Genomic DNA, 24908 nt, shown 5'->3' on the forward strand with positions numbered 1-24908 from the left:
ATTGACTCTAAGGACAAGTGCACTTTAAAATTTTAAATTTTTTATTTGTGAAGACAATTCAAAACCATGTGTTCTTTGCCTTCATTTTTGCAATCACGACTCATATTTTGCTGATCTGTCATATAAACTCTAAGGAAAATACGCTGAAATTGTGACTGCAGCAGAGCAAAATGTGAACAGTTGAATGAATAGGAATGGTTTCAGAAAGCAAAGCACTGTACATTCAGTTACTTGACATGTGGCTCCCTATGGGGTATAAAAGCCGAAACCAACAAATTTCTCAAAATTGTATGTTGCAGTTTGACAGGAGTAACACAAAAGTGTTAATACTTGAATTCAAAAGTCCCTGCTTGGTTTGAGGAATTTTAACTACTAAATTATTTTTGAAATTACCCCATTTAAAGAAAAGAAGGAATTTAACCTTTTCAAAAGGGATTCTAGAAAGATTGAGAATGAACTCCCCTAAGGATGCAAGTGACTCTCTGCATAAAATGTGCAGGCTTTTCTGCATTTTCAAACTGGCCTCATTATTCAGACCAGGCGGTAGCTAAGGAGATAAAGCAGAATAAAGCACATGTGTGATTTCAGGTAAGTGGTCTAACCTCACCACTTAGTCAGCATGCTGCTGTAATAGCTGGACCCTGAACATGGGGATACCAAAATAGAAATAGGATGCTGTGTGTGCATTTGGCAGACATTTTATCCTGAACGACTTACAAATGAGGATATAACAATGCAGTGAATATCAAAGCTAATAATAAACCACTAGCCAGGCTCAGTCAGAGGTGACAGTGTTAAAATAAAGTGTAGGGATAGAGTGAAGACAATAAAGAGAAGCAGTAGAGGGGTAGGTGAGTACATGATGGTGCTAGGGTATGAAGAAACAATAAAAGAAACAATAAATGCTGAAAATTAAAAGTTCTTAGGTTTTTGTTGTTCATATAATTGACTGTTGTTTACTGTTGAAGTGTTGGAGCTGTGAATCTGCCTCAGGTCAATATTATTGTTGTCTTTAATGTCTTTTTATAAATATAAAGTTAAAACCAAGTCATTACAGAACATATTTCACTAAATGAGTCTTTTTTTATGACTTTGAACATGAGTTATCACTGCTTGAGTTCATTTAAACGTTCAGGGATAAACGTCATTCATATTCAGAACAAGGCAAACAAAACATGAGTGTTTCCCAGATCTTGCCAGCTTTCTATTTCCTTCCTACTAGAATAATGCCAATATGTATGACATTTTTTGTTATTCTACCATTCAAAAAGAAAGAAGAAAAAAAGAATTCATTTTTTTGTTTTATTGTGCTATGTACAACTGCAAAAAAGCGTTTTGTGAATGTATCTGAAAGCCAAGTGCATGTTTTTCCACTGTTAAACACAAATATAGCAATTAGTCTAATTAACTGTTATAAGAGCTTTTTAGTCCTTGCACATTGTGAAGGCCCTTTCTGATCATGCTCTTTCATGTGAGCGCCTTTTCTTCAGAGGCATTAAGATTCACTACAAAAGTTGCATTGTGATTTTTTATGCTTTCACAGTTGTGGATTGCATAATATTCATGAGGATCCTCTCTTAGCATTGTAATGAAGCTGAGAAAGTAATGATCCTTGAGAAATGAGCTGAAGTGTTACAGAAACATGAGGCTTGATTTTTTTCTTCAGATGACAGAATAACCACATTTGGAAAAGCACTGTTGTTTCACAATCAGTGCCAGTTTATTTTCTCTTTTGATTCAGGAACATTTAGGCCAACTTCCACATAATTTTGAAAAAAAAAATCATTCAGATAAGCTCCAACAGATCAAAACAGCTTCAAGGCACAGCAGGAAACAATGGGATTGAAACCGCATTACACTGGATTCTAGAGCTAATTAACAGACAGTGACAGGACATAACCTGAAAACCTTAAAGGGGAGGTAGGATGTAAAATTGACTTTTTTGAGCTAAATATCATGTTATAATGTTATTCCCACATCAAAAACATTTCTGGAGTGTTGCTTTGATTCTTTCATGCATGTTTGAGAAATCCTTCAATCTCCCCCGGCAGTCATTCGAGGTTCCTAAGCACTTGCTGTTACCGAGCGCCGCCTTTTAGACACAGCTCCTCCTCAGAGCTGCAGTTTCCAAGCCGAGCTTCCATCTCACAGATCACCCCCTATCCATGAATTCCCCTCAGCTCCTTCAGACTAGCGGCAGCAGCAATCAGCAAACACCTGGTGTAACCACAAGTCTGCTGAGTTTATCAGATGAACTACTTCTCAGTGCTACGCTCCTAAGAACAGCTATACTGCATAATAATCCGTCTTGAATGAAAAGCACTGTTGCAGCACAACTTGGTTAGAACTGAACCAGGCATCAACTGACTAGAGTGAGACTTAATATAGAATGGGCTCAAGATTTCTTCCTCCTTCTCCTCTTCCTCCAGTTTTACTAGAGCAGCTAAGTTGTTTTAATAGTGTTTTTTATAACAGTGTAATTAACATCCATCCGCTGTCTTACATGCTCGGGGTTTCGCGGGGTGCTGGTGCCTATCTCCAGCAGTCAACAGGAGAGAGGCGGGGTCACCCTGGCCTGGACAGGTTGCCAGTCCATCGCAGCTCAACACAGAGACAGACAGGACAAACAATCATGCATGCACTCACCCACGCCTACGGAGAACTTAGAGAGACCGGTTAAGCTGACAGTCATGTTTTTGCACTGTGGGAGGAAGCTGGAGTACCCGGAGAGAACCCATGCATGCACAGGAAGAACATGCAAACTCCATGCAGAAAGACCTTCTTGTTGCAAGGCAAACGTTCAACCAACTGTGCCATTGTGCAGCCCACAACAAGTTTAATGTTAGTAAAAACAAAGAGTCGCATTATATCTCTGTCTACCAATTTCAAGATGACCTTTCTCTTCTTCCCGTATTTACCGAGCTTCCCTGAATAATTCAGTCCTCATGCAGCCCGAGTTGTGAGTGTGAGAGTAATTATGTTTTAGAGTTGAGCAAAGTGCTAATAGTTATTGTAATCAAAAAACAAATTAGATGTGTAGAGCCTCCCTTCAAGTAATTAATGCTTGCTTTCACAAAGTTGCACACCCTCCATACTTCCCATGTAATGGATTGATGAGGGGAGTTCAGGTGTGTGCATCTCTGTGTTTGTGGGGGTGGGCAGGGGATGATAAATTGCAGGCTTCAGGATCTCCATGGATATCGTTTCCATGAACGGTCGGACCAGCAAAAAATAAATACCATGCTGACAATTTACTTGATGGACTGTGCAAAATCTAGTTAGGTCCCCACATTATATACCACACCACACTCTCTCCATTCTTATTCCATGACAAACTTTGTGGGGGATTTCTTTTTTCAAGACGATGACACCTACCCTGTATGCTTGTTACCTTTACATCTTTCTGGAATTATTATATTCACCACTGACATGCTCAAGTATATATTTCTATCTGCATGGGTAAATCTTGTGAATCCACTTAATACATTTCTTACTGTCACTACAGCAGCAAAAATAACCCTAATAACCTAAACCAAGGGCAGACCAATTGAACTACGATGTCTTACTTAGAAATTAAAAGGCTGGCTGGTTTGAAAGAATGAAGGCATTTATTAATTATTCATTTTCATAATGAAATGAATAATGAAAATATTGATTCACTGCCAATAAAATACATTATATGTCATAATTATATATGAATTACATTTACTTCATATATACTGTATTACAATGCCTTGAAAAGATATTCATATAACTTGAATCATTATGCATTTTAACATTAAAGTCACAAACGTAAGTGTATTTTATTCAAATTTTATGTGTTAGAGGTTTTATCCATTCATCCATCTATTAACTGTAGCTGCTTCCATGCTGAGTTGCAGGGGATCTTAGAAGCCTGAAGGTGATTTAAAAGCGGCATTGGTGCCCAGTACTTCACAACCCGAAGACTCACAGGACAGAGAATCATGCACACACACCCACACACACCCCAACGTAATTTAGAGAGATTAATTAACCCAACAATAACGTTGGGAGGAAGTTGGAGTGTGTTGGAGCAATGCATACTAACAAGCACACAAACCAAATGAAAATAACAAAGAAAGGTTGTTTACACTGAATTCAATTAAGATTTCTTGAAAGTCACTAAACTGAGTTTGAACTGGACTGTCATGAGGTGTGGTGCGGGTTAGTGAGGCAGACGCTGTAGACCCAGGTAAGATGAATATGATGATGATTTTAATTATAAATAAGTCCAGCAACAAGAAGCAGGCACAAGGAAACACTGACGAAACATAGACGCTAACATTGACGAGGACCCGACGAGGAACAAGGAACACAGGTGGAGTTAAATACACGGGAGGGTAATCACAGAACGAGACACACCTGGGAACAATCAAGGGGAGGACAGGACAACGAAGAGACTCAAGGACACAAAAAACTCTAACTAAACACGGAAAAACACAGATCCTGACAGTACCCCCACCTCAAGGGCGGCTACCAGACGCCCAAAAAAAAAAACCACAACAAGGGTGGGCGGAGGGGCGCCGGATGGGGGGCCAGAGTCCAGAAAAAACAAAAACACAACAAGGGTGGGCGGAGGGGCGCCGGACGGGGGGCCAGAGTCCAGAAAAACAAAAAACTACCCACCATCGTGGGCGGAAACACAAGAAGGGCCAAGAGTCCATAAACAAACAAAAAACTACCCACAGGGTGGGCGGAGGCAAAGGAGGCAGGAACCACGGAGGTGGTCCGGCGGTCGTCCGCGGCGGCGGGAACCACGGAGGCGGTCCGGCGGCCGTCCGCGGCGCTGGAGGCGGGAACCACGGAGGCGGTCCGGCGGCCGTCCGCGGCGCTGGAGGCGGGAACCACGGAGACAGGAACCACGGAGGCGGGAACCACGGAGGCGGTCCGGCGGCCGTCCGCGGCGCTGGAGGCGGGAACCACGGAGGCGGTCCGGCGGCCGTCCGCGGCGCTGGAGGCGGGAACCACGGAGGCGGTCCGGCGGCCGTCCGCAGCGCTGGAGGTGGCAATGAGTCCCGGGGGCCGCCCACAGACGGCGACGACGAGCCCCCCGAGGCAGGGTCTCTGGTGGAGCACAGGGGGTCTCGGTCGGAACGCTGGGGGTCTCGGTCTCGGGTGGAACGCTGGGGGTCTCGGTCTCGGGTGGAACGCTGGGGGTCTCGGTCTCGGGTGGAACGCAGGGAGTCTCGGTCTCGGGTGGAACGCAGGGAGTCTCGGTCTCGGGTGGAACGCAGGGAGTCTCGGTCTCGGGTGGAACGCAGGGAGTCTCGGTCTCGGGTGGAACACAGGGAGTCTCGGTCTCGGGTGGAACGCAGAAGGTCAGGGTCTCGGGTGGAACGCAGAAGGTCAGGGTCTCAGGAGGAACGCAGAAGGTCAGGGTCTCAGGAGGAACGCAGAAGGTCAGGGTCTCAGGAGGAACGCAGGAGGTCAGGGTCTCAGGAGGAACGCAGAAGGTCAGGGTCTCAGGAGGAACGCAGAAGGTCAGGGTCTCAGGAGGAACGCAGAAGGTCAGGGTCTCAGGAGGAACGCAGAAGGTCAGGGTCTCAGGAGGAACGCAGAGGGTCTCGGGAGTCGGGGTCTCGGAGGGAACGTAGAGGGTCTCGGGAGTCGGGGTCTCGGAAGGAACGTAGAGGGTCTGGGTCTCGGTAGGAACACAGGGAGTCTCTGGAGGAACACAGGGAGTCTGAGTCGGAGCGCTGGGGGTCTGGGTCTCGGAAGGAACACTGGGAGTCTCGGAAGGAACACTGGGAGTCTCGGAAGGAACGCCGGCTGGAACGCCGGCTGACTCGGCCTCGGGTGCGCCGGCTGGAACGCCGGCTGACTCGGCCTCGGGTGCGCCGGAGCGAAGCCTTGGAACCGGCCGCGTAGGCGAGCCGCAGCGAAGCCTTGGAACCGGCCGCGGGGGCGAGCCGCAGCGAAGCCTTGGAACCGGCCGCGGGGGCGAGCCGCAGCGAAGCCTTGGAACCGGCCGCGGGGGCGAGCCGCAGCGAAGCCTTGGAACCGGCCGCGGGGGCGAGCCGCAGCGAAGCCTTGGAACCGGCTGCGGGGGTGACAGCTCCGGAAGGCGACGAGGGGCCGGGTCCACCGGCGGCTCACGTCGCTGTCTCCGGGCTGACCGTGGAGGTGGCGGCTCCGGAAAGCGACGAGGGGCCGGGTCTGCCGGCGGCTCACGTCGCTGTCTCTGGGCAGACAGCGGAGGAAGTGGCTCCGGAAAGCGACGAGGGGCCGGATCTGCCGGCGGCTCACGTCGCTGACCTCCCGGACGGAGGAATTGACGGGGGCCGTATCCGGGGGGTGCCAACACCAATCTCGTCCCCCGGAAAAGCTCCCGCTGTAGGTCGGCGAGAGCTTCCGCCAATGCCCTCTCCTCCCCGCTGGATCTCCGCCTCGGTCCGGTTTGCCTCTTAGGAGGGAACATTTTTAATCCAGCTGGATCCATATTAAGCTGCCTCACCGATCGGTTTGGTCGGGTCCTTCTGTCATGAGGTGTGGTGCGGGTTAGCGAGGCAGACGCTGTAGACCCAGGTAAGATGAATATGATGATGATTTTAATTATAAATAAGTCCAGCAACAAGAAGCAGGCACAAGGAAACACTGACGAAACATAGACGCTAACATTGACGAGGACCCGACGAGGAACAAGGAACACAGGTGGAGTTAAATACACGGGAGGGTAATCACAGAACGAGACACACCTGGGAACAATCAAGGGGAGGACAGGACAACGAAGAGACTCAAGGACACAAAAAACTCTAACTAAACACGGAAAAACACAGATCCTGACATGGACATCTGTGGAAATGTGTTTCTCCAAGTCAAAGGTCACCAGGGTTTTGGTTTGTCCGCTCACAGCTTTATTCCACCGCATCCGAGTTGTGTTAAACAACAAAACATAAGTTGATTCATAACATTGCAAATGAGCCACTTTCTTAGTTTTGATATAATGTTATATGTTGATATATGTTTTCATCTCAGTCAGCTAATTACAGTTCCCTCATGAGGCTGATAAATGGATCAATACCAGAGAGAGAGTCTGGGTGGTTCACAGGTATTTAGTTGCTCCAAGGTCCAGAAGCCATTCAGGGTAAAGTTGTTTGATGGTATGTTGGTATTCCAGTCAATTTCTTCACACAGTCTGAAATAAAGCAGAAAATACAGTCCCTCCAAATACCAATCCATTCTTTTAGTCTGAGTCAGGTGTTAAACAGGCAGTACATGTGTGGAGCGGTCTGTTCTATTGAAATGGTTATAATCCAGGCCAGACTCCTATTCCTCTGGGTGAAATGTGCTCCTAAATCTCCCTCATTGTCAGCGTAACTGATGAAATTCAAAGAATCATCGGTGCAGTGTGACAGTAAAAAAGAAACGAAAAAAGGAAGAGCTCAGGTAATCATTTTTGAAATATTGCAGTTCACCTTTAGTTCTCCTCTGTCAGTCGGAGTCACGTCAGAACTGATGGCTTCGGAGAGATGAGACTTTCTCTTCAGAATATCATGATGTGGCATACTGAGAGGATCAATCAGAACCTCATAGGGGACACCTGGATGAATCCAGGATGAGGGAATATGGATGCTCCACATCTCAGGCTGGCCAAATGTCCCTGCAGATGGAAAATCACATTTTAACTTATGTTCTAATAAATTGCATTTAATGGTGCTGAACAAATTTGACTGCAAAACTGCAGCTTATTAAAATGTCATATTTCTGAATGACTTTCCCTGCAATGTGTTATGATGTGTAGAACATTTTGTGCTGTCCTAGATAAAAATGTAACTTTTCTCTACATTCATAAATCTACTAAAGGTTAATTAATTTTTTTCTGACTTTTGCCTTACTTCTGAAGCTTAATTTAAAAATAACAATGCAAAGGGTTTGATTTCTTTGAATGCAGAATGTCTGCTTCAGCCTGGTTATCATGCAAAAATCAATAGAGTGGTATTTAGTTGACAAATGGTTCAAAGTGGGATCGCAACATGCATCATAAACAGCTGTGCTCTTTTTAAAGGTGTATGGATTCATCTTTCAAGAGTTGTTAAACTCACTATCTGGAGAGATCAGTCAATCTTCTCCCTATCGGCCACATTCCCGGCTTGCCAAAGGAGATAACACAGCTCATGTTCTTACGCTTTTGACACCTAATTTATATACTTGATGACTGATTCGTGTTTGGCTGAGAGGTTTGAACAGATCTTTCTCTAGTGTGACAAAGTCAGAGCTTTGTTATTGGCTGCTTTTATTCAAGCTCTTGAAATCCATTCAGGTGTAAGTTTTATATCTATTGCTCAAAATGCAAATACTGAAAATAGATTCAAGGCAAGGCAGGTTAACATGTTCTGCATCTGGAAAAGGATTCATACCCTTATTTTATTTAACTTTTTTTTCACAATACAACCACCTTGCAGCTACAAATTTAAACATACTTTAATTGGATTTTATATGACAGACCTACACATTCAATACTTTAAAGATCCAACTTATTGCATTAAAGTTGAATGTATTTTAATTAAGATTTTGACTACTTTTGAAAATCTAAACACTGACATTTTAGCCCATTTGTTTGTGTAAAACAATTAAAGCTTGGTTAGATTGAATCAACACTGTATTTGAGCATCAGTTTTCAGCTTTTACCAGAGTGTCTAAATTGGATTAAAGTCTTTACTTTGACTAGGTCATTTTAACTCACACATATGCTTTGACCTACACCAACACATTTTAGCTTTGTGTGTTTACAGTTATCCCCCCTTCATTATCCCAATTCTCAATTCTTTTGTAGCCTCCAAGATTTTTCAGTATTTTAGCTCCATGATCCATCTTCCCAAGATCTCTAACAAGGTTCTCCATCCTGACTGAAGGAAAATGTCGCCACCATGTTGCGGGTTTTATTTTAAGAGCCATAAGATTAAATGGCCAAGTACAAATGGAAATCTTTTAAGGGGTTTATGTTGAAGTTTCAAAAACCGTCATTCTTTCCATACATAAAATCCCCCCAAAATACATCCATGTTTGTATCTGTAGCATTACAAGATATAGAAGGTTCTACAGGAGGAATATTTTTGACTGAAAATGTGTGTTACATGCTGTGAGTGATTTGCACTATAAATAGTCTAGGTCAAAGGGGTAAAGGTTCAGCTGGGAAGTCATTGTTAATAATACAGCAGATCAGAATAAGTGGCTGAATTGCAACTGTTGACACCCACCGATGAATTCTCCTGATGCACTCCAGAGCCTCACAGTGTGGTCAGTGGATGAGGTAAGCACCACTTGATCACTGGTGACAATCTGTAAGCTGGACCAGAAAAAAACAACAACATAAAAACATGATAAAACAACAGATGGCAGTTTTCTTATTGAAAATTCAATCATCCACACAGAGTTCAACAACAAGGTCAGATTTTGCAATGCTTTCAAAAAGTGCGAAAACCCGACAACTCTAGTTAGCATTTAAAGGCAGCATCACAGGCTGCTCATGTTGTCAGCTGAAGACCTTCCCACACACTGTTCCACACCGTGCCTACAGCTGCAGAACAACATTATCCTGCTGCCTCTACAGACACTGTGAACTGGAAATAATTAGCTCAATTTGGAGGAATTACCGGTAGTTAAAAGTTAGGTGTTAAAAAACATAACCAGTCACCTGACAAGATGATTTTGTAACAAACATTATGGTACACTGTGTATTTTTGGACTTTACATACCTGGTAATTGAGCTGGTGTGGGCACGCCAGCAATGTTCAGCTGAGTAAATTGTTAAAAACACAACAGGGAGAGACAGAAAGTCTGAGAAAAATGTTTCATAAACAATATCTATCCTCACAGTTTCACTGCAGGCCTAATTAAAGTCAAAAGTGAGGGAAGATGGGAAGCCAACCTCTGGGTGACCTTTGCTCTGGGTCAAACGTCTCCATGTTGTAAATATAGATGTAACCCATCCTGTCAGCAGCGTACAGCAGTGTCTTCTCCTCCGTGATGTACAGTTTTGTTATTTTTTGTTGATATTTCGACTGTGTGGGACACATGTAATGTCAGACCCAAAACAAAAAGCATTACATATGAGTCCGTTAATGCAAACTGTAATTGTCATTTAAGTTTTATAAAACAAAGATTAATAGAATAAGAGAGACAGTTATTTTCCAAATCAATCTTTCAAATTAAAGAAAACATTATGAATAAGAAGAGAGAAAGATGGGACAGAACTCCCAATAGACCATGCAAAAAAAAAAAGAAAAAAAGTTTGGCGAAAGATCCCTCTCTCTAAAAGGTCACAGCTGAACACATAAAATGAGTTCTGGAACAATTTCTTTTGAATAGATAAAACAAATACGAAATTGTTCAGACATAATAATGCAATGTTTCACATACAATAAAGATTAAACACAACCAGTCAGCACAAATGGCAGGAAACTATCTTTAAGCATGCCTGAAAATCTAAAGGGGTATGGCAAAAATAATAATAATAATAATAATAATAAAAATTTATAAAAAGGCAAAGTGTTGCAACAAAGCAAAGTCCAAGAGTTCAATGAAATGAAACTGCACAAAGAAAACTGGGTCAAATTTTACCACTGCAATGAAAGACTGAAGAAGTGTTTTAAAAGGAGAATTTCACACTGATTCCATGTTCAAGTTAGACTTATTTAGAATAGTGTAATATGTAATATGAAATTTACTATTGTTCATAGAAGGGTTGTATTTAGCTAGATTTAAAATCTAATTAAGCTTTAACAATCCTTACTAAGTCCTGATAAAGATTTCAAATTTAAAAGGTGAGTTTTTACCCTGCCTAAACTAAGGCTGGTGGGAAACTAATTAGCAGCATTAATTTTAATTTTAAACATTTTCACAATGTTTCTTTCATCAGTGGAATTTCTCAAAGCACCATTTTTATTTCAGTTTTAGCAACTCTCTGTGCCTCATATTTCACCCATCTCACGAAAACCAGAGAGAATATGAGATGCACAATATTTACCTGCAGGAAAGATATCTACATGTTCTTCTCAACAAAACATAGTAATGCTAAGCAAAGTAGTCTATAATGGCTTTTCTATGTCTTTTTCCTGCCATTTGGGAGACAAAAGTAAAATAAGAAAAAAATGTATACAGAAAAAGAAAAGATAAATTTTAAATGTCTCACAACTTTGAAGCTGCTCACAAGCTTCCGTCCATTGAGCACATCCCAGAGATTTACCCACCCTTTAAGAAACCAAATGAATAAATAATGCTGTGATGAAATAAACCGTGGAAAGTTGTAAAATGAAGTCATGTATTATTATCGTTTCTTCCAAGGCTAACCTCTGACTCCAGATGTCAGGAGAGCAGTAGTTGGAGACAGCTGCATCAGTCTTAAGTTTCTGATAAAAATCATGCTTGGAACACTTGTGTCCAGTCCTATTGTTAAAAAAATATTTCAGAGGTTTAATCCCATCTTATTGTACAACCCCTCTTTATAGCTTCTAAATCACCTTTAGTGTTGTGATCTTCAGCTGAAAGAGGTCCAACAAACCGACAGTTTATAGACCCAGAATCTGTGTTCCAAACTATGATCTCTCCATTGTAGCTGCCGGTGGCCAGAAGAGAGGGAGGACACTGCACCACACAAAGGATGTCCTCTGTATGGCCATTTTGCTGCAGGCAGACAAAAACCCATCTTTTTAAACAGTTCAGTTTATTCCACAGTTCTGAATTTGACTATTTTTCTTATCACAATGAGTCATTGTAACAAAATATGAAAGTGCATTTAAGCTGGGGAGAAGAAATCTCTTCAAATGGACTGAAAAGTAACTTTTTAATAGCATAAAATAGCTTGTGGAGAGAAAAGATAAAGTCTGCTGTGTTGGTAATGGTAAAATGTTATCAAACACTCAGCAGAACATTTATTCAGGAGTTATTATTATATTTCTGCAATAAGTATAGATTTTATAGTTTACTGCATGTCAAACATTTGACATACTTCATCTGTCTTTTGTGTAGAAAACAGGTGTAACTATTTTATCTTTTAAGTTTCCAATTTATGTGTTTAAAGATGTGCACCTTCCCATTTATCTTTGAATAAAGAAAACAAGCACGAAGTCAATCAAAAATATTTTCATTTAAGAAATTAATAGAATGAAGCACACAAGGTATAGTCCTCAAAGTTACTGTTGAAAAACAGACATTTCTGTCGTATTGTGCAGATGAAAAGATTGCTGGATGAAAAATATTTAAATTTATCTATAGCCATGGGCAAAACAAATCATGATGCTATAGCTTGTAGCTTGGTAGAAATAATTTTAAATTGTTTTTTCTGTATGATTTATTAAATCTCTTACATTGTTGTGGGGAAACTTTGGTACACTATTCTCTACAAAATTGCTTGATATCATGGAGGTTTGCAACACCTTGTTTTTGTTCGTTATCAGACATTCTGCTGTAGATTTACTGCTGTGTTTGGGGGTCATTGCCCTATTGATGAGCTGATATCAACCAAGCTTCAGTTGTCAAAAAGATGGCCTCACATTTCACACTAGTTTTACATAACAGAAAGCAAACTTCTCTGGTTTGTTAAGATTCAACTTTTCAAAACTAAATCATAGTGTCATATTGTTTTCAGAGAGAAAAAGCTTCCTCCTTTAACTCTTCCTCCCCACCACTCCAATGACCATTCTCACTGCAGAGTAACAGGCTTCAGATTGTTCATAAATGGCCTCATAACCCTATCTGGATTGATCAGAAGGCATAACTGCTTCTCTAATAGTCATTGCTGATGTCTTTTCATTTAGGCATGGTGTAATATGCTATTACAGATTTGATCACACTTGATAATAATTAATACGTTCATTTAATTGGCATCACTTAACTGCTATTTTCCTTAAATCCATAGGAAGTAGCAAAGGTGTATTTGCTTTTTTTCAAACTGGCAGTCATGGAAAATATCCTTTTTCTCATTGCAATAAATGCCAACCAGTCTTCAATGTGCTTAATATATTCTGTTCAAGTGTACGACAACTGGATGAAGAGCTTGCTGGGTTAACACTAAATGATCTGAAACTGGGCTCACAAAACCAAACAGAAAAACTCACAGTGAGAGTGAGACATGGAGGCTAAAGGGAAGGAGAGTCATACATATAAAACAAACCATTGATCTTCCTCCTGCAAGCCACTAATGAAAGGTTTCAGTAAGGCCCTCTGTAGATAATCAAAGGGGTCACTTTGCTTCTCAGTGACGGTAATGCAATATTTCTGAACTGATAATGGGCTTATATGTGGGTGAATCTAACCACCAGTTTCAATGTAAAAGAGGTCTCTGAAAGTCACCTCAACCAATGGATCATACAGCATTAGTGAGAATCAGCTCTCCCTCCAGAGAGAGCAGCAGCCTGCAGACAGAGATAACTTAAATGCATTACAGAGGCAAAAGCAGATAGAGAAACCATAGTCTGCTGTCTGACGCTTGAGAAAATGTATTGGGTGGTTGATAAAGCATAACTCATCCAATATTTGTCAATTCAAATATGCAATTTTGTGTTTTAAATGTAAGAAATTACTCAAGAAAAAACAAAACAGTAAAAGATTTTTGAGGTAAAATTCGCTGCAAATTCTGCTGCTGGTAACATAAGTTATGATGAAATGTATTTATGATTCAACCAAATAAGTCAAAAAAATCAATTCCTTCAATATTTTGTATTTCCCAGAAATTACAAAACTCTTTTGGTTCTAGTTTTTGGAGGATTTTCTTTTCACTAACTTCAGTTTTCCAACTCAAGACTTATATTATTTAAGCTTTCGTGAATTTGATCAACAAAATAAATTAGTATCTCGTAGGAAGAATGCAAAAATTAAACACACAAAGATGATCATTATGAGTTTTCAACCCTTATTGAACACTGGAACATCCAGTCATTTCAAAAGAAGCACATTAACTACAAAAAAGTTAACAAAAGAAGTAGAAATCCAAACAAAAGCAATATTTGTTTTCTGGATTAAAAGTTTTTATGCAAGTAAAAGGGAGTGACTGTGCAAAGAAGTCATGAATACATAATAAGGAATAAATAATCTTGGACAAAAGAAAACAGTGAAGCGGTGATGAAAGTCCTTCACTGTTTTTTTTATTCCTTTCATTGCTGTTCTACTAGAGAGAAAACAAGAAAGGTTTTTCTTCATAACCTCTCTGAGTTCTCCACTCAGAGAAAATGCAATTTTCAGGACATTTTTCAAACACAGTGTCCTCTGTGAATCTGTGTCAAAGACTGAGCCATGACGCTTTATCTAAATAAAAGTCCTTCAGGTTGAAAGGCAACTGAAACAATGGAGGTAGAGCATTGCCTTTACCTCTCCTGCACAGTGCAATGTGTACAAATGAGCTTCTCTGTTATAACTTAGAGCAAATTCTCAGTCAGCATCAATGTTTACTGCTTTTTAGAGCTCAGAGTAAAAAGAAGATGCAAATACAAGAAACCACTAATTAGAGATAATTGTCATTATTAAAAATTAATTTAAGGAGAATGGTAAACAACTAACCTGGGTACTTCAAAAGAGAGAATTAAGCAGTGATTTGGGGATTCTCATAGATGGATTTAATTATATTCACAAACAAGTTAAATAAAATATAATTATGTCTGTAAACACTATAGTAATTCATTTATGAAACATTAAATTTCATCTTTACCTTGTACAAAATGCACAGCACAAAAGAGCTCCATGTTTGTTTTATTTGGCATAAAAAACTGTAAAAGCCGACTGGATTATTGCTTTGGTCCACATGAACATCAATAATAAAGTTATTACTGAACCAACTTTCTGCTTATATTCACCAAATCGTCTTTCCATGAAGGCTGTGGTCTCTGGACATGATAAAGCTCCTCAGGAGAATCCTGAAAAAAATTCAGATATTCAGTAAAAATCATTTAGCTTTTTTATCTCCCTGTATGAATAGAAAGGATTAGTAAAATCACTGGGGACAAAACCTGATCTTAAAAAAAAGAGTTAGATGAAAGTGTGCACAGCTTTCTCGGTTGAGTAGTTCCTAATCAAATTCTGATTGTATTCTGAATAAGTTCAGCTCCCAGTAACAATGCAAAAATGCAAATGAAATCAACTAAAGGAAGAATTGTGCAATTGTAAAACTTATTGGAACAAGATTTCAAAATACAAACACAGAAATAATATACATTGGATTCTGACATTTACTCACTGAGTAAATGTCAATCCTTCGGTCTCTTCCGACAGCAACCACATATCTTCAGACAGAAATTGCACAAGCTCAGCATGGAATCAATGTTATATTGAACAATTGTCAAATATCACATCATTACTCACGAATTTCCTTGTACTTTAAGAAAGGTGCAGTCACACACCTGGTGGCATTTACCCTCTGATGGGAAAGGAAAAAAATACATATACATTTTCATATTTATCCTTTTCTACAGCGATGAAACAAACTATACCCACCTTTCTTTAATGTCTTTATACAGTGGCCACTGTTGAAGTTCCATACCTTTATGTATCCATTACTTCCTCCTGTGATGAGTCTACAATAGCAAGAGCATATTATAAAACCGATGCATACAATTTTCTTTTTAATAAAAGGGAAAATATTCCTTATCCATACCTTCTTCCCTTAATGTCAAATGTCATGCAGGTGATGCTGGTCAGGTCTGGTGTTGCAGTAAACTCAAAAACTTGCCGCCCAGTATCAAAATCCCAGACTTTCACCACCTACAACCAAAAATACTATAAAATACATAATTTTTTATTTATCACAGTGTATGTTTCTGCACCAAAGGAAAGTGTCTTGCTAAAGTACTCATGTGCTTCTCCTTAATCTATTTTTTTTTTTAACATTACAACCACTACATTTTGTGAAAGGGAAAAACAAAGTACAGTGCCCCGTGAACTTATTCACACCGCATAGCATTTTTTTTGTGTTTTGCTACCTGGAATTAAAATGGAACAATCATCTTGTGTGCTCCCCTCACAAGATGCCACCCTGAATGGTTGCCAATGTTATCCACTGGAGATAGGAGATCCACTGCATCTCCTAGATGCCTTTTGGCAAACTCAAAACTAGCCTTTCTGTTTTTGCCTGTAAGTAAAAGCTTTTTTCTGGCCACTTGTCCATAAAGCCCAGTTTTATGAAGCGTATGGCTTATTGTGGTCGTATGGAGAAATACTAACATTTCTAATTTAATGTGGCAAAATGTTAAAGAAGTAAAAGGGAGTATGAATACTTTTGCAGCCCTTATTAACTCACAGCCTCCTCGCTGCAGCTCACAACCTGCCGGAACTCCTCGCTGTAGCCACAGCACATTACAGCCTCATCATGAGAAACAGAGATGCCACTGTGAGGTTTTGGCCTGACGGGGCAAAGACGAGATAAAATCAATGAAAGTGATATTAAGATCAGGGAGCAGCAGACACTATCAAATATAAATGTGTCATCCCCTTTAGATCAGTTCATCCACGGAACATTTTCAATGTACTTTAAAGTGCACTGGTATCTAGAAATAGAAGAGAACTGAGTGTAAAGGCAAAGACAACCAACCTCAACATCAAGGGGAGAACAGCTATGCAGTCTGCTGCGATGTACAGAGATCTCATGGCAGGGGAATAGGAGCATGCAGATACATCGCCATGAATCCCGCTGGCTGTGGGGTCGGCTGTGAACAGGCAACACTGATCTTCAATGTGCCAAATCTGATGTGAGAGCACAGCGAGATTTAAAAACTTACTAATGTGACGAAGGCTACAACTAAATTTAAAACCAGTAAAATTTTCAATGTATTTAGGAGAAATTTTAAGTCAGAAGTAGTGAATGGAGGTGAAGCAGAGGGAATAATACATTATAATTTTTTACAAATAATAATTTGTAAAATTTGTACTTAGCCCCCTTTAGTCCAAATAAATTCCAATGCAGGCAATTGTCTTCAAAGGTTGCCTAATGAATCAGCAGAGATCCCCTGTTTAATTTAATCTCACTCTAAACATGACTGTTTTGTTCCAAGGAGGCCTCAGACATTTGTTAGAGATAATCAATAAACAAACATAATCACAATGAAACTGGGTGGTTGCCAGTGACGTGTGAAGGTTTTTTTTTTTCAAGTGGCTACAAGGTCACTATGAAATCTGATGAAGCTTTAGATATTTTGCACAGGAGAATGGACAAAAATGGCAAGCACTGTAAAGAGACATGGCCTATAAAACTTGCAGCAAAATGTATTTCTACAAAGTATTGACTCAGGGGAGCTGAATACCAATGCAAGCCACAGTTTCAGAGTTTTTATTTGTGAAGAAAAGTTGAAAAGTGAATTTCGCTCCACTTCACAGTTATATGATGCTTTCTTTTGGTCTTTCATTTATAATCCATTGACATCTGCACAGTATTAGTGTTACAAAATATACAAAAGGTAAATGTTAAAAACATTTTTTTGCAAGTTGCACTAGTTTTTTTATTTTATTTTCTTATTATTTAGATAATAATTAAGTTTGATTTTCATATTTCTGCATGTATTTAAATTATTTTTTTACATCAGATATGTTTATATTTGTAATTGTCAAATAGCATTTGACACATTGACATTTTTCCTTGGGGATCAATACACTTAATTTTAATTCTGTATTATAAATGTACGACTTAGATTAAAAGATGAAAGGTAAAATGCATGATTATTTTAGGCAAAAACAAGTATAATTAAATAAGGTGTTTTACAACTACTGTATTATTTTAGCAATGTCTGTATATAAATCTTTAAAATGTGTTCCACATTTGCGATCTTAATTAAAATATTAATGGAAAAACTCATGAATCACCTTCACAGTGTTGTCCCTGGAGATAGAAAAGATCCGACCATCCTCTGATGAGATGAAGAGGGAGAAAATGGGAGCAGAGTGGCCTTTTAAAATACCAGTGGGTTTTCTAAGGAGAAATTAACTGAATCAGTAGGAGGAGGAGGAGGTGTAAATTTAATTTTAATGATGCTTGTCTGAAAAATGGCCATCTGAATTCAGGTTCCTCACTCTGAGAAATATGGGTTCCACAGGCGTATGAGTCTGTCCATGCCGCCGGTCACCAGCAAACTGTGCTTCTGACAAAGGTCAAAAGCCTTCACACCTTTGTAGATAGAAAAAATGGTCTGATCCCCGGATGCGCGGACATGTGGAGTCCAGCTTAGCTGGATCTTCCTGTTTTTACCCTCGTAGCACGCCTCTCTGATCTCCCTAAGCTGCTGTGCAGAATCTGTTGAAGGCAGCATACAGCCTCAAGAAGAGAGAGGAAAAAAGGAAAAGCGTCACACTACAAGAGATAGCATCAATCAAAGTGTGTTTCTGGAGCGAGGGTAAGTCATTATCAGAATAAATGACCAAACTTGCCAGTGAACATGCCCACATACAAGGTGATCACACTCTCACATAAACAGACAGACTGGCATTGATTGGTGAATTTGTGATAGATCATGAGTCATCCCTCATAGATCTCCAAGCAGACTGACCAATGCCCTGCACTATGTTTAATTACATTACAGTCCAAAGAGAACAAAGTCAATATGCAACATTAAGTGCTTAATAGCTAAGTTACTATACTAGGTTAATTTCTATTGTGAGAAGAAAGAAAGCCAGAAATCAGAAAAAAAGGCTTTACCTAAAACAAGAGAAGAGGCATCTTCATTTGATGACGAGACAACAGCTTGAAAATTATGAAAATATTTTACCTAAAAAAAGAGACAAGCGTTTGTATTTCAGAATTATCACAACTAAAATTATTATTCTTTTTTTTGGCAACTGTCAACCATGGAAACTTTCCTTCAGAGAGAATTAACAGGACTGTGTGGAAAAAATGAGAATAAACCTGGAACTTAAAATATTTACAGTTGGACTTTTGTAACTTCTGTTGCTGTTTTCCTGTTGATTTATTCATTCGTTTGACATGTCATTAATTTGTATGCTTATTTTTTTATTTGTGCTGGTATTAGCTGTCATGATTTCAATTCAGAGTATGCCTACAAACAAACAATTGTTTGTAGACAACAATTGTTGTGTCTCTTTGGCAGAAAGGTGCACTGCCTAGACACAATGCTTCTCTTGTGTCTAGGCAGACACAAGAGAGGCATTTGTGTCTGCCTACATTTGGCGAGACTTGCAAGCTCACCAGGAATTTTACATTTTAAAATTTAGGCAAATATGTGTTATATATTGACAATATTGACTAAAATGACTATAAAATAACGTTACTGATTATACAACCAGATTCCATGCAAGTAGACATGAGTGTACTTGTTTGTTACATAACAGATAAAGAAACTTTTAGATTCCATTGTATCCAAAAAGTTTTGATCTACAAAAGTAATATCTCATTGTTTCTTAGCAATGTGATTTAGTGGACTAGCCACACTGATGAAATTGAAACCGGTGTCTGAATGACCTTTAACCATTTGGGTAATTTGTACGGGTGTGTGTGTAGGTGGATGCATGTGGGGGTGGGCATGAATGTGTCACCTGAAGGTGCAACCTTGTTAGAATGGTGAAATTGGCAGAAACCTCGCAACACAGTGCCCAAGAGCAACAAAGGGAAGGTAGCAGCTCTAAGCCCCCTGACAGATTAGCTATATGCAAGACAGAGAGGTAGGGCAGCAGTGAAGCACAATATCAGCAGTCACAGGGCCAAAGAGGTACAGGGAGAGATGCAGGGCATCAAACCCCTGATCCAGCCCCACTGCCACATTTCCTATTGCAAGCCAAGCTCAGAAGTGACCATGGCAGCCAGGTGCCCACACCAAACCTTGGAGGAAAGACTGTCCAACACTCCGGAGAGGAACACCAGACCAACTGGCTGGAACGCAGAGGAACCAAAGAAGGAGGGATATAGTGCCATCCCATCCAACCAGATAGCCCCAAGGAGGCCCAACAAAGCTTTACACAAATCCTCAAACCCCTTCCCAACGCTAAGCCCTCTTCCACCCCAACCATATCCCCACATTCACCAACCCAAAGCCGGCGGCTGCACCAAGTTTCTCAGTGCACTTAAATCATTCAAATCAAAACATTCTTTAGTTTTTAATTCGTTACAACAAATTATCTCCAGCACAATTTTTTTTTACTTGGAGCTGCATAATGGAGCACTGCTGTCTCACAGTAAGAAGGCCCTGTGGTCTGATCCATCCTGAATAAGTGTTTGGACGCATGGCTCTGTCCTGAGTACTTTTGTACCCTGTGACAGAATTGCAATCTGTGCACGGTTTATCCCGCCTCTCAACCATTGACTAGAAATAGGCACATATACTCAACAAACAAGGATTAGGGGGATTTAGAAAATAGGTGGAGGGATATTTGACTTGGCTTGAGACTCAGTACAGGCTGAAAACAAAATGGAAAACAAAGTGAGTTATTTTTAAGGTGAAAGAAGGACTCCAAAGGTGAGAGAATTTCATATAAAGAAAAAATCCAAAACACAAGAAGGCTTGTAATTGCAAAATATTATTGGCTTGACAGATTTTTATCAAGTTGAAAGACACACGAGGGCCTAACTGGACTGAATCACTGAATCATTGGTAACTTGGTCAGGACTAGTCTTCATTTCATGCATGCAAATGAAATGAAGCTTTGCTCCTCAAGCATAACTGAATAATATGATCAAAAACCAATTTTTAGTTATTCAATTCAAAAAGGCATTTTATGCACAGCATGTGTTGAATTCGAACTGGAAGTCGACGACAAATTAAATTCTTCTCTGGGCCTCCTACAATTTCAGGATGGCTCTGCCCAGAGAGACCAGACACTAATTTTGCTATAAAAATATTTAAAGCAAAAATGTTTAAAAGCTTTTTTTCCTCTGGAGACTTCTTAAAGCAAAAAGCAAAAGCAAAAATGTTGAATCTCTTGAAAATGATTACAAAAAGAACTCAGAAAAACTGCATTTTGCTTTAAAATGTCAATAAATTTGGAAAGGCATTTTTAAAAGAACTCTAATTTAAGATTTACTTGAAACAACCAAGAAAAGGAGACAAAAACATAATCTCACCTGTGTCACCCAGTCATGATGAACCTTCCATCTGACAAATGTCACGTTTTTGGAAAGCACAGCATTTTTAATAGCAATATTAGGCACATTTTCAGCCTTTGGTAATCTGTTCCACAACCTGTGAAAGGAGAAGTTCAGTCATTCATTCAAGTTTGAAACTGATCATCTGAGCGATTCAGCGTCGCACACCACATAAAGTGTGTTTGATTGGTGAGACCTGCAGTGAGGCAAAGGTATAATTTTCCATCACACACTGTGTTTGTGTGGACGTAGCGACATAACCATAGGCTCTACTTTTTATTATAAGGTCTCCCACTAATCCTCTGTATAGCCTCATAACAATTTCTCAGCTGTGACAGACATGGCATGAGTCAAGCGAATGAGTCTACTTTTGTTGGCTCATTTCACCTTTTAACAGATCCTCAAAATATTTAGGGAAAAACTGCAATTGGGATGGATTAGCAGCTAGTTTATTTCAACTCATGTCTAGGGGTTCACAGATGTTCAGCTCAGCTTTTTATGCTAATAACAGTTATATAATAATTTACTGATAATTCTTGTACCAAAGATTGTTGCGTCTTGAGAATACATCACATGTCAAATATAAAAACCGCAGGTGAAAGTATTTCTCTTTTGACAGATTCTATGTTCAGACGGATTTTAGATCTGAGTGTTCGGTATAAGGTTCTTATTTTATTTGCATATTTCCTAATTATCATGCTGTGTGATTTCAATTACCCTGATGCTTTCCAACTGTTGTAAGGCTCCGACACACAGGAGACTCTGCTTTCACACCTTCAAAAACATTATTTTAAAATTTTGGTGTCAGGATCTGTGTTTTCTGTGTTCATTTAGAGTTTTTTGTGTCCTTGCGTCTCTTCGTTGTCCTGTCCTCCCCTTGATTGTTCCCAGGTGTGTCTCGTCTCTGTGATTACCCTCCCGTGTATTTAACTCCACCTGTGTTCCTTGTTCCTCGTCGGGTCCTCGTCAATGTCCAGTCTAGTCGTCGTCTATGTTAGCTTCAGTGTCTCCGTGTGCCTGCTGTCCGTTGTTTGACTTATTCTTCATTAAATCATCATCATCATATTCATCATTCCTGGGTCCGCTGCCTCTGCCTCACCACCTCACCACCCGCACCTCATGACAGAAGGACCCGACCATACCGATCGGTGAGGCTGCTATAATGGACCCAGCTGGAGCGAGGTTCCGACCAAAGGAGCAGAGCGGAATGAGGCGGAGATCCGGCAGGGAGGAGAGGGAGCTAGTGGAAGCCCTCGCCGACTTGCAGCGGGAGCTTTTCCGGGGGACAAGACTGGTGTTGGCACCCCCCGGATACGGCCCCCGTCGATACCTCCGTCCGGGAAGCCAGCGACCTGAGCCGCCGGTGGAGCCGGCCCCTCGTCGCTTTCCGGAGCCGCCACCTCCGCTGTCTGCCCGGAGACAGCGACGTGAGCCGCCGGCAGACCCGGCCCCTCGTCGCTTTCCGGAGCCAGCACCTCCGCTGTCTGCCCGGAGACAGCGACGTGAGCCGCCGGCAGACCCGGCCCCTCGTCGCTTTCCGGAGCCAGCACCTCCGCTGTCTGCCCGGAGACAGCGACGTGAGCCGCCGGCAGACCCGGCCCCTCGTCGCTTTCCGGAGCCGCCACCTCCACGGTCAGCCCGGAGACAGCGACGTGAGCCGCCGGTGGACCCGGCCCCTCGTCGCCTTCCGGAGCTGTCACCTCCGCTGCCGGTTCCCAGGCTTCGCTGCGGCTCGCCCCCGCAGCCGGTTCCCAGGCTTCGCTGCGGCTCGCCCCCGCAGCCGTTTCCAAGGCTTCGCTGCGGCTCGCCCCCGCAGCCGTTTCCAAGGCTTCGCTGCGGCTCGCCCCCGCAGCCGTTTCCAAGGCTTCGCTGCGGCTCGCCCCCGCAGCCGGCCCCGAGGCTCCGCTCCGGCTCGCCCCCGCAACCGGCCCCGAGGCTCCGCTCCGGCTCACCTCCAGCCGGCGCACCCGAGGCCGAATCAGCCGGCGTTCCAGCCGGCGCACCCGAGGCCGAATCAGCCGGCGTTCCAGCCGGCGCACCCGAGGCCGAATCAGCCGGCGTTCCAGCCGGCGCACCTTCCGAGACTCCCAGTGTTCCTTCCGAGACTCCCAGTGTTCCTTCCGAGACCCAGACCCCCAGCGTTCCTTCCGAGACTCCCTGCGTTCCGACTCAGACTCCCTGCGTTCCTCCAGAGACTCCCTGCGTTCCTCCAGAGACTCCCTCCGTTCCGACTCTGACTCCCTCCGTTCCGACTCTGACTCCCTGCGTTCCGACTCTGACTCCCTGTGTTCCGACTCTGACTCCCTGCGTTCCTCCAGAGACTCCCTGCGTTCCGACCCTGACCTTCTGCGTTCCTCCTGAGACCGAGACCCCCAGTGTTCCTCCTGAGACCGAGACCCCCAGCGTTCCTCCTGAGACCCTGACCCTCTGCGTTCCTTCCGAGACACCGACTCCCGAGACCCTCTACGTTCCCTCCGAGACACCGACTCCCGAGACCCTCTATGTTCCTTCCGAGACCCCGACGACCAAGACCCCCTGCGTTCCTTATAAGACTCCCAGTGTTCCGACTCAGACTCCCGGCGTTCCCACTGAGACCCCCTGTGCTCCACCAGAGACCCTGCCTCGGGGGGCTCGTCATCGCCGTCTGAGGGCGGCCCCCGGGACTCCCCATTGCCACCTCCTGCGCCGCGGACGGCCGCTGGACCGCCTCCTGGGGTCCCGCCTCCGAGGTTCCCGCCTCCAGCGCCGCGGACGGCCGCCGGACCGCCTCCGTGGTTCCCGCCTCCGGGGTTCCCGCCTCCAGCGCCGCGGACGGCCGCCGGACCGCCTCCGTGGTTCCCGCCTCCAGCGCCGCGGACGGCCGCCGGACCGCCTCCGGGGTTCCCGCCTCCAGCGCTGCGGACGGCCGCCGGACCGCCTCCGTGGTTCCCGCCGCCGCGGACGACCGCCAGACCACCTCCGTGGTTCCCGCCTCCTTTGCCTCCGCCCACCCTGTGGGTAGTTTTTTGTTGTTTTTGGACTCTTGGCCCTCCCTGTGTTTCCGCCCGCAATGGTGGGTTGTTTTTTGTTTTTTCTGGACTCTGGCCCCCCATCCGGCGCCCCTCCGCCCACCCTTGTTGTGGTTTTTTTTTTGGGCGTCTGGTAGCCGCCCTTGAGGGGGGGGGTACTGTCAGGATCTGTGTTTTTTGTGTTCATTTAGAGTTTTTTGTGTCCTTGCGTCTCTTCGTTGTCCTGTCCTCCCCTTGATTGTTCCCAGGTGTGTCTCGTCTCTGTGATTACCCTCCCGTGTATTTAACTCCACCTGTGTTCCTTGTTCCTCGTCGGGTCCTCGTCAATGTCCAGTCTAGTCGTCGTCTATGTTAGCTTCAGTGTCTCCGTGTGCCTGCTGTCCGTTGTTTGACTTATTCTTCATTAAATCATCATCATATTCATCATTCCTGGGTCCGCTGCCTCTGCCTCACCACCTCACCACCCGCACCTCATGACATTTGGAAGAAGTTGTCCCTACTGTTTTTGAAAACTAATTATTATTCTCCTTTTTTAAAGGGTTGCATCGCACATAGTTTGTTATCCTATTTATCACTTAATCTTTCTTTTCTTTGTTTCAGTTCAACGATATCTATGATGCTTTAATGGTCATTTCTGAATGATCTTTTAGTTAGCATCACAATTATAACAATAATAAAAACCAATGAATACTGACCATTGATAAAAATTTGCATTTAAGACAAGAATATTAATTATTTTGTTATGTAGCTGTATCAATTCATAAATACAAAGATTTCTTTTTTAATTGTGGTTTTTAATTATCCTCTTTTGATTCTGATGTAGAAGTTTGCATGAAAGGCCTCTCTGAGTGCCATTGCCCCCTGCTATGAAA

The 24908-nt window shown here is 42.4% G+C and overlaps 1 protein-coding gene across 1 annotated transcript in view; it reads right to left on the bottom strand.

The window, feature by feature from the left end:
* Positions 1-6852: 6852 nt before the first annotated feature.
* The window catches only part of wdr95 (WD40 repeat domain 95), a 28495-nt gene continuing 10439 nt past the window's right edge, over positions 6853-24908 (bottom strand). Inside the window, exons 14-31 of the mRNA XM_032545630.1 lie at positions 21008-21125; positions 18632-18701; positions 18010-18250; positions 17803-17908; positions 16538-16689; positions 16247-16349; positions 15605-15711; positions 15445-15524; positions 15313-15367; positions 15188-15233; positions 14808-14867; positions 11481-11643; positions 11311-11406; positions 11153-11211; positions 9890-10022; positions 9717-9756; positions 9219-9307; positions 6853-7621 (exon numbers count right to left, since the gene is read on the bottom strand). Of these exons, the coding sequence (XP_032401521.1) occupies positions 7404-7621; positions 9219-9307; positions 9717-9756; positions 9890-10022; positions 11153-11211; positions 11311-11406; positions 11481-11643; positions 14808-14867; positions 15188-15233; positions 15313-15367; positions 15445-15524; positions 15605-15711; positions 16247-16349; positions 16538-16689; positions 17803-17908; positions 18010-18250; positions 18632-18701; positions 21008-21125 (1936 nt within the window). The 3' untranslated portion in view covers positions 6853-7403. The remainder of the gene's footprint in view (positions 7622-9218; positions 9308-9716; positions 9757-9889; positions 10023-11152; positions 11212-11310; positions 11407-11480; positions 11644-14807; positions 14868-15187; positions 15234-15312; positions 15368-15444; positions 15525-15604; positions 15712-16246; positions 16350-16537; positions 16690-17802; positions 17909-18009; positions 18251-18631; positions 18702-21007; positions 21126-24908) is intronic.

The sequence above is a fragment of the Xiphophorus hellerii genome, chromosome 18, assembly GCF_003331165.1.
Source record: "Xiphophorus hellerii strain 12219 chromosome 18, Xiphophorus_hellerii-4.1, whole genome shotgun sequence".
NCBI classification, from domain to species: Eukaryota; Metazoa; Chordata; class Actinopteri; order Cyprinodontiformes; family Poeciliidae; genus Xiphophorus; species Xiphophorus hellerii.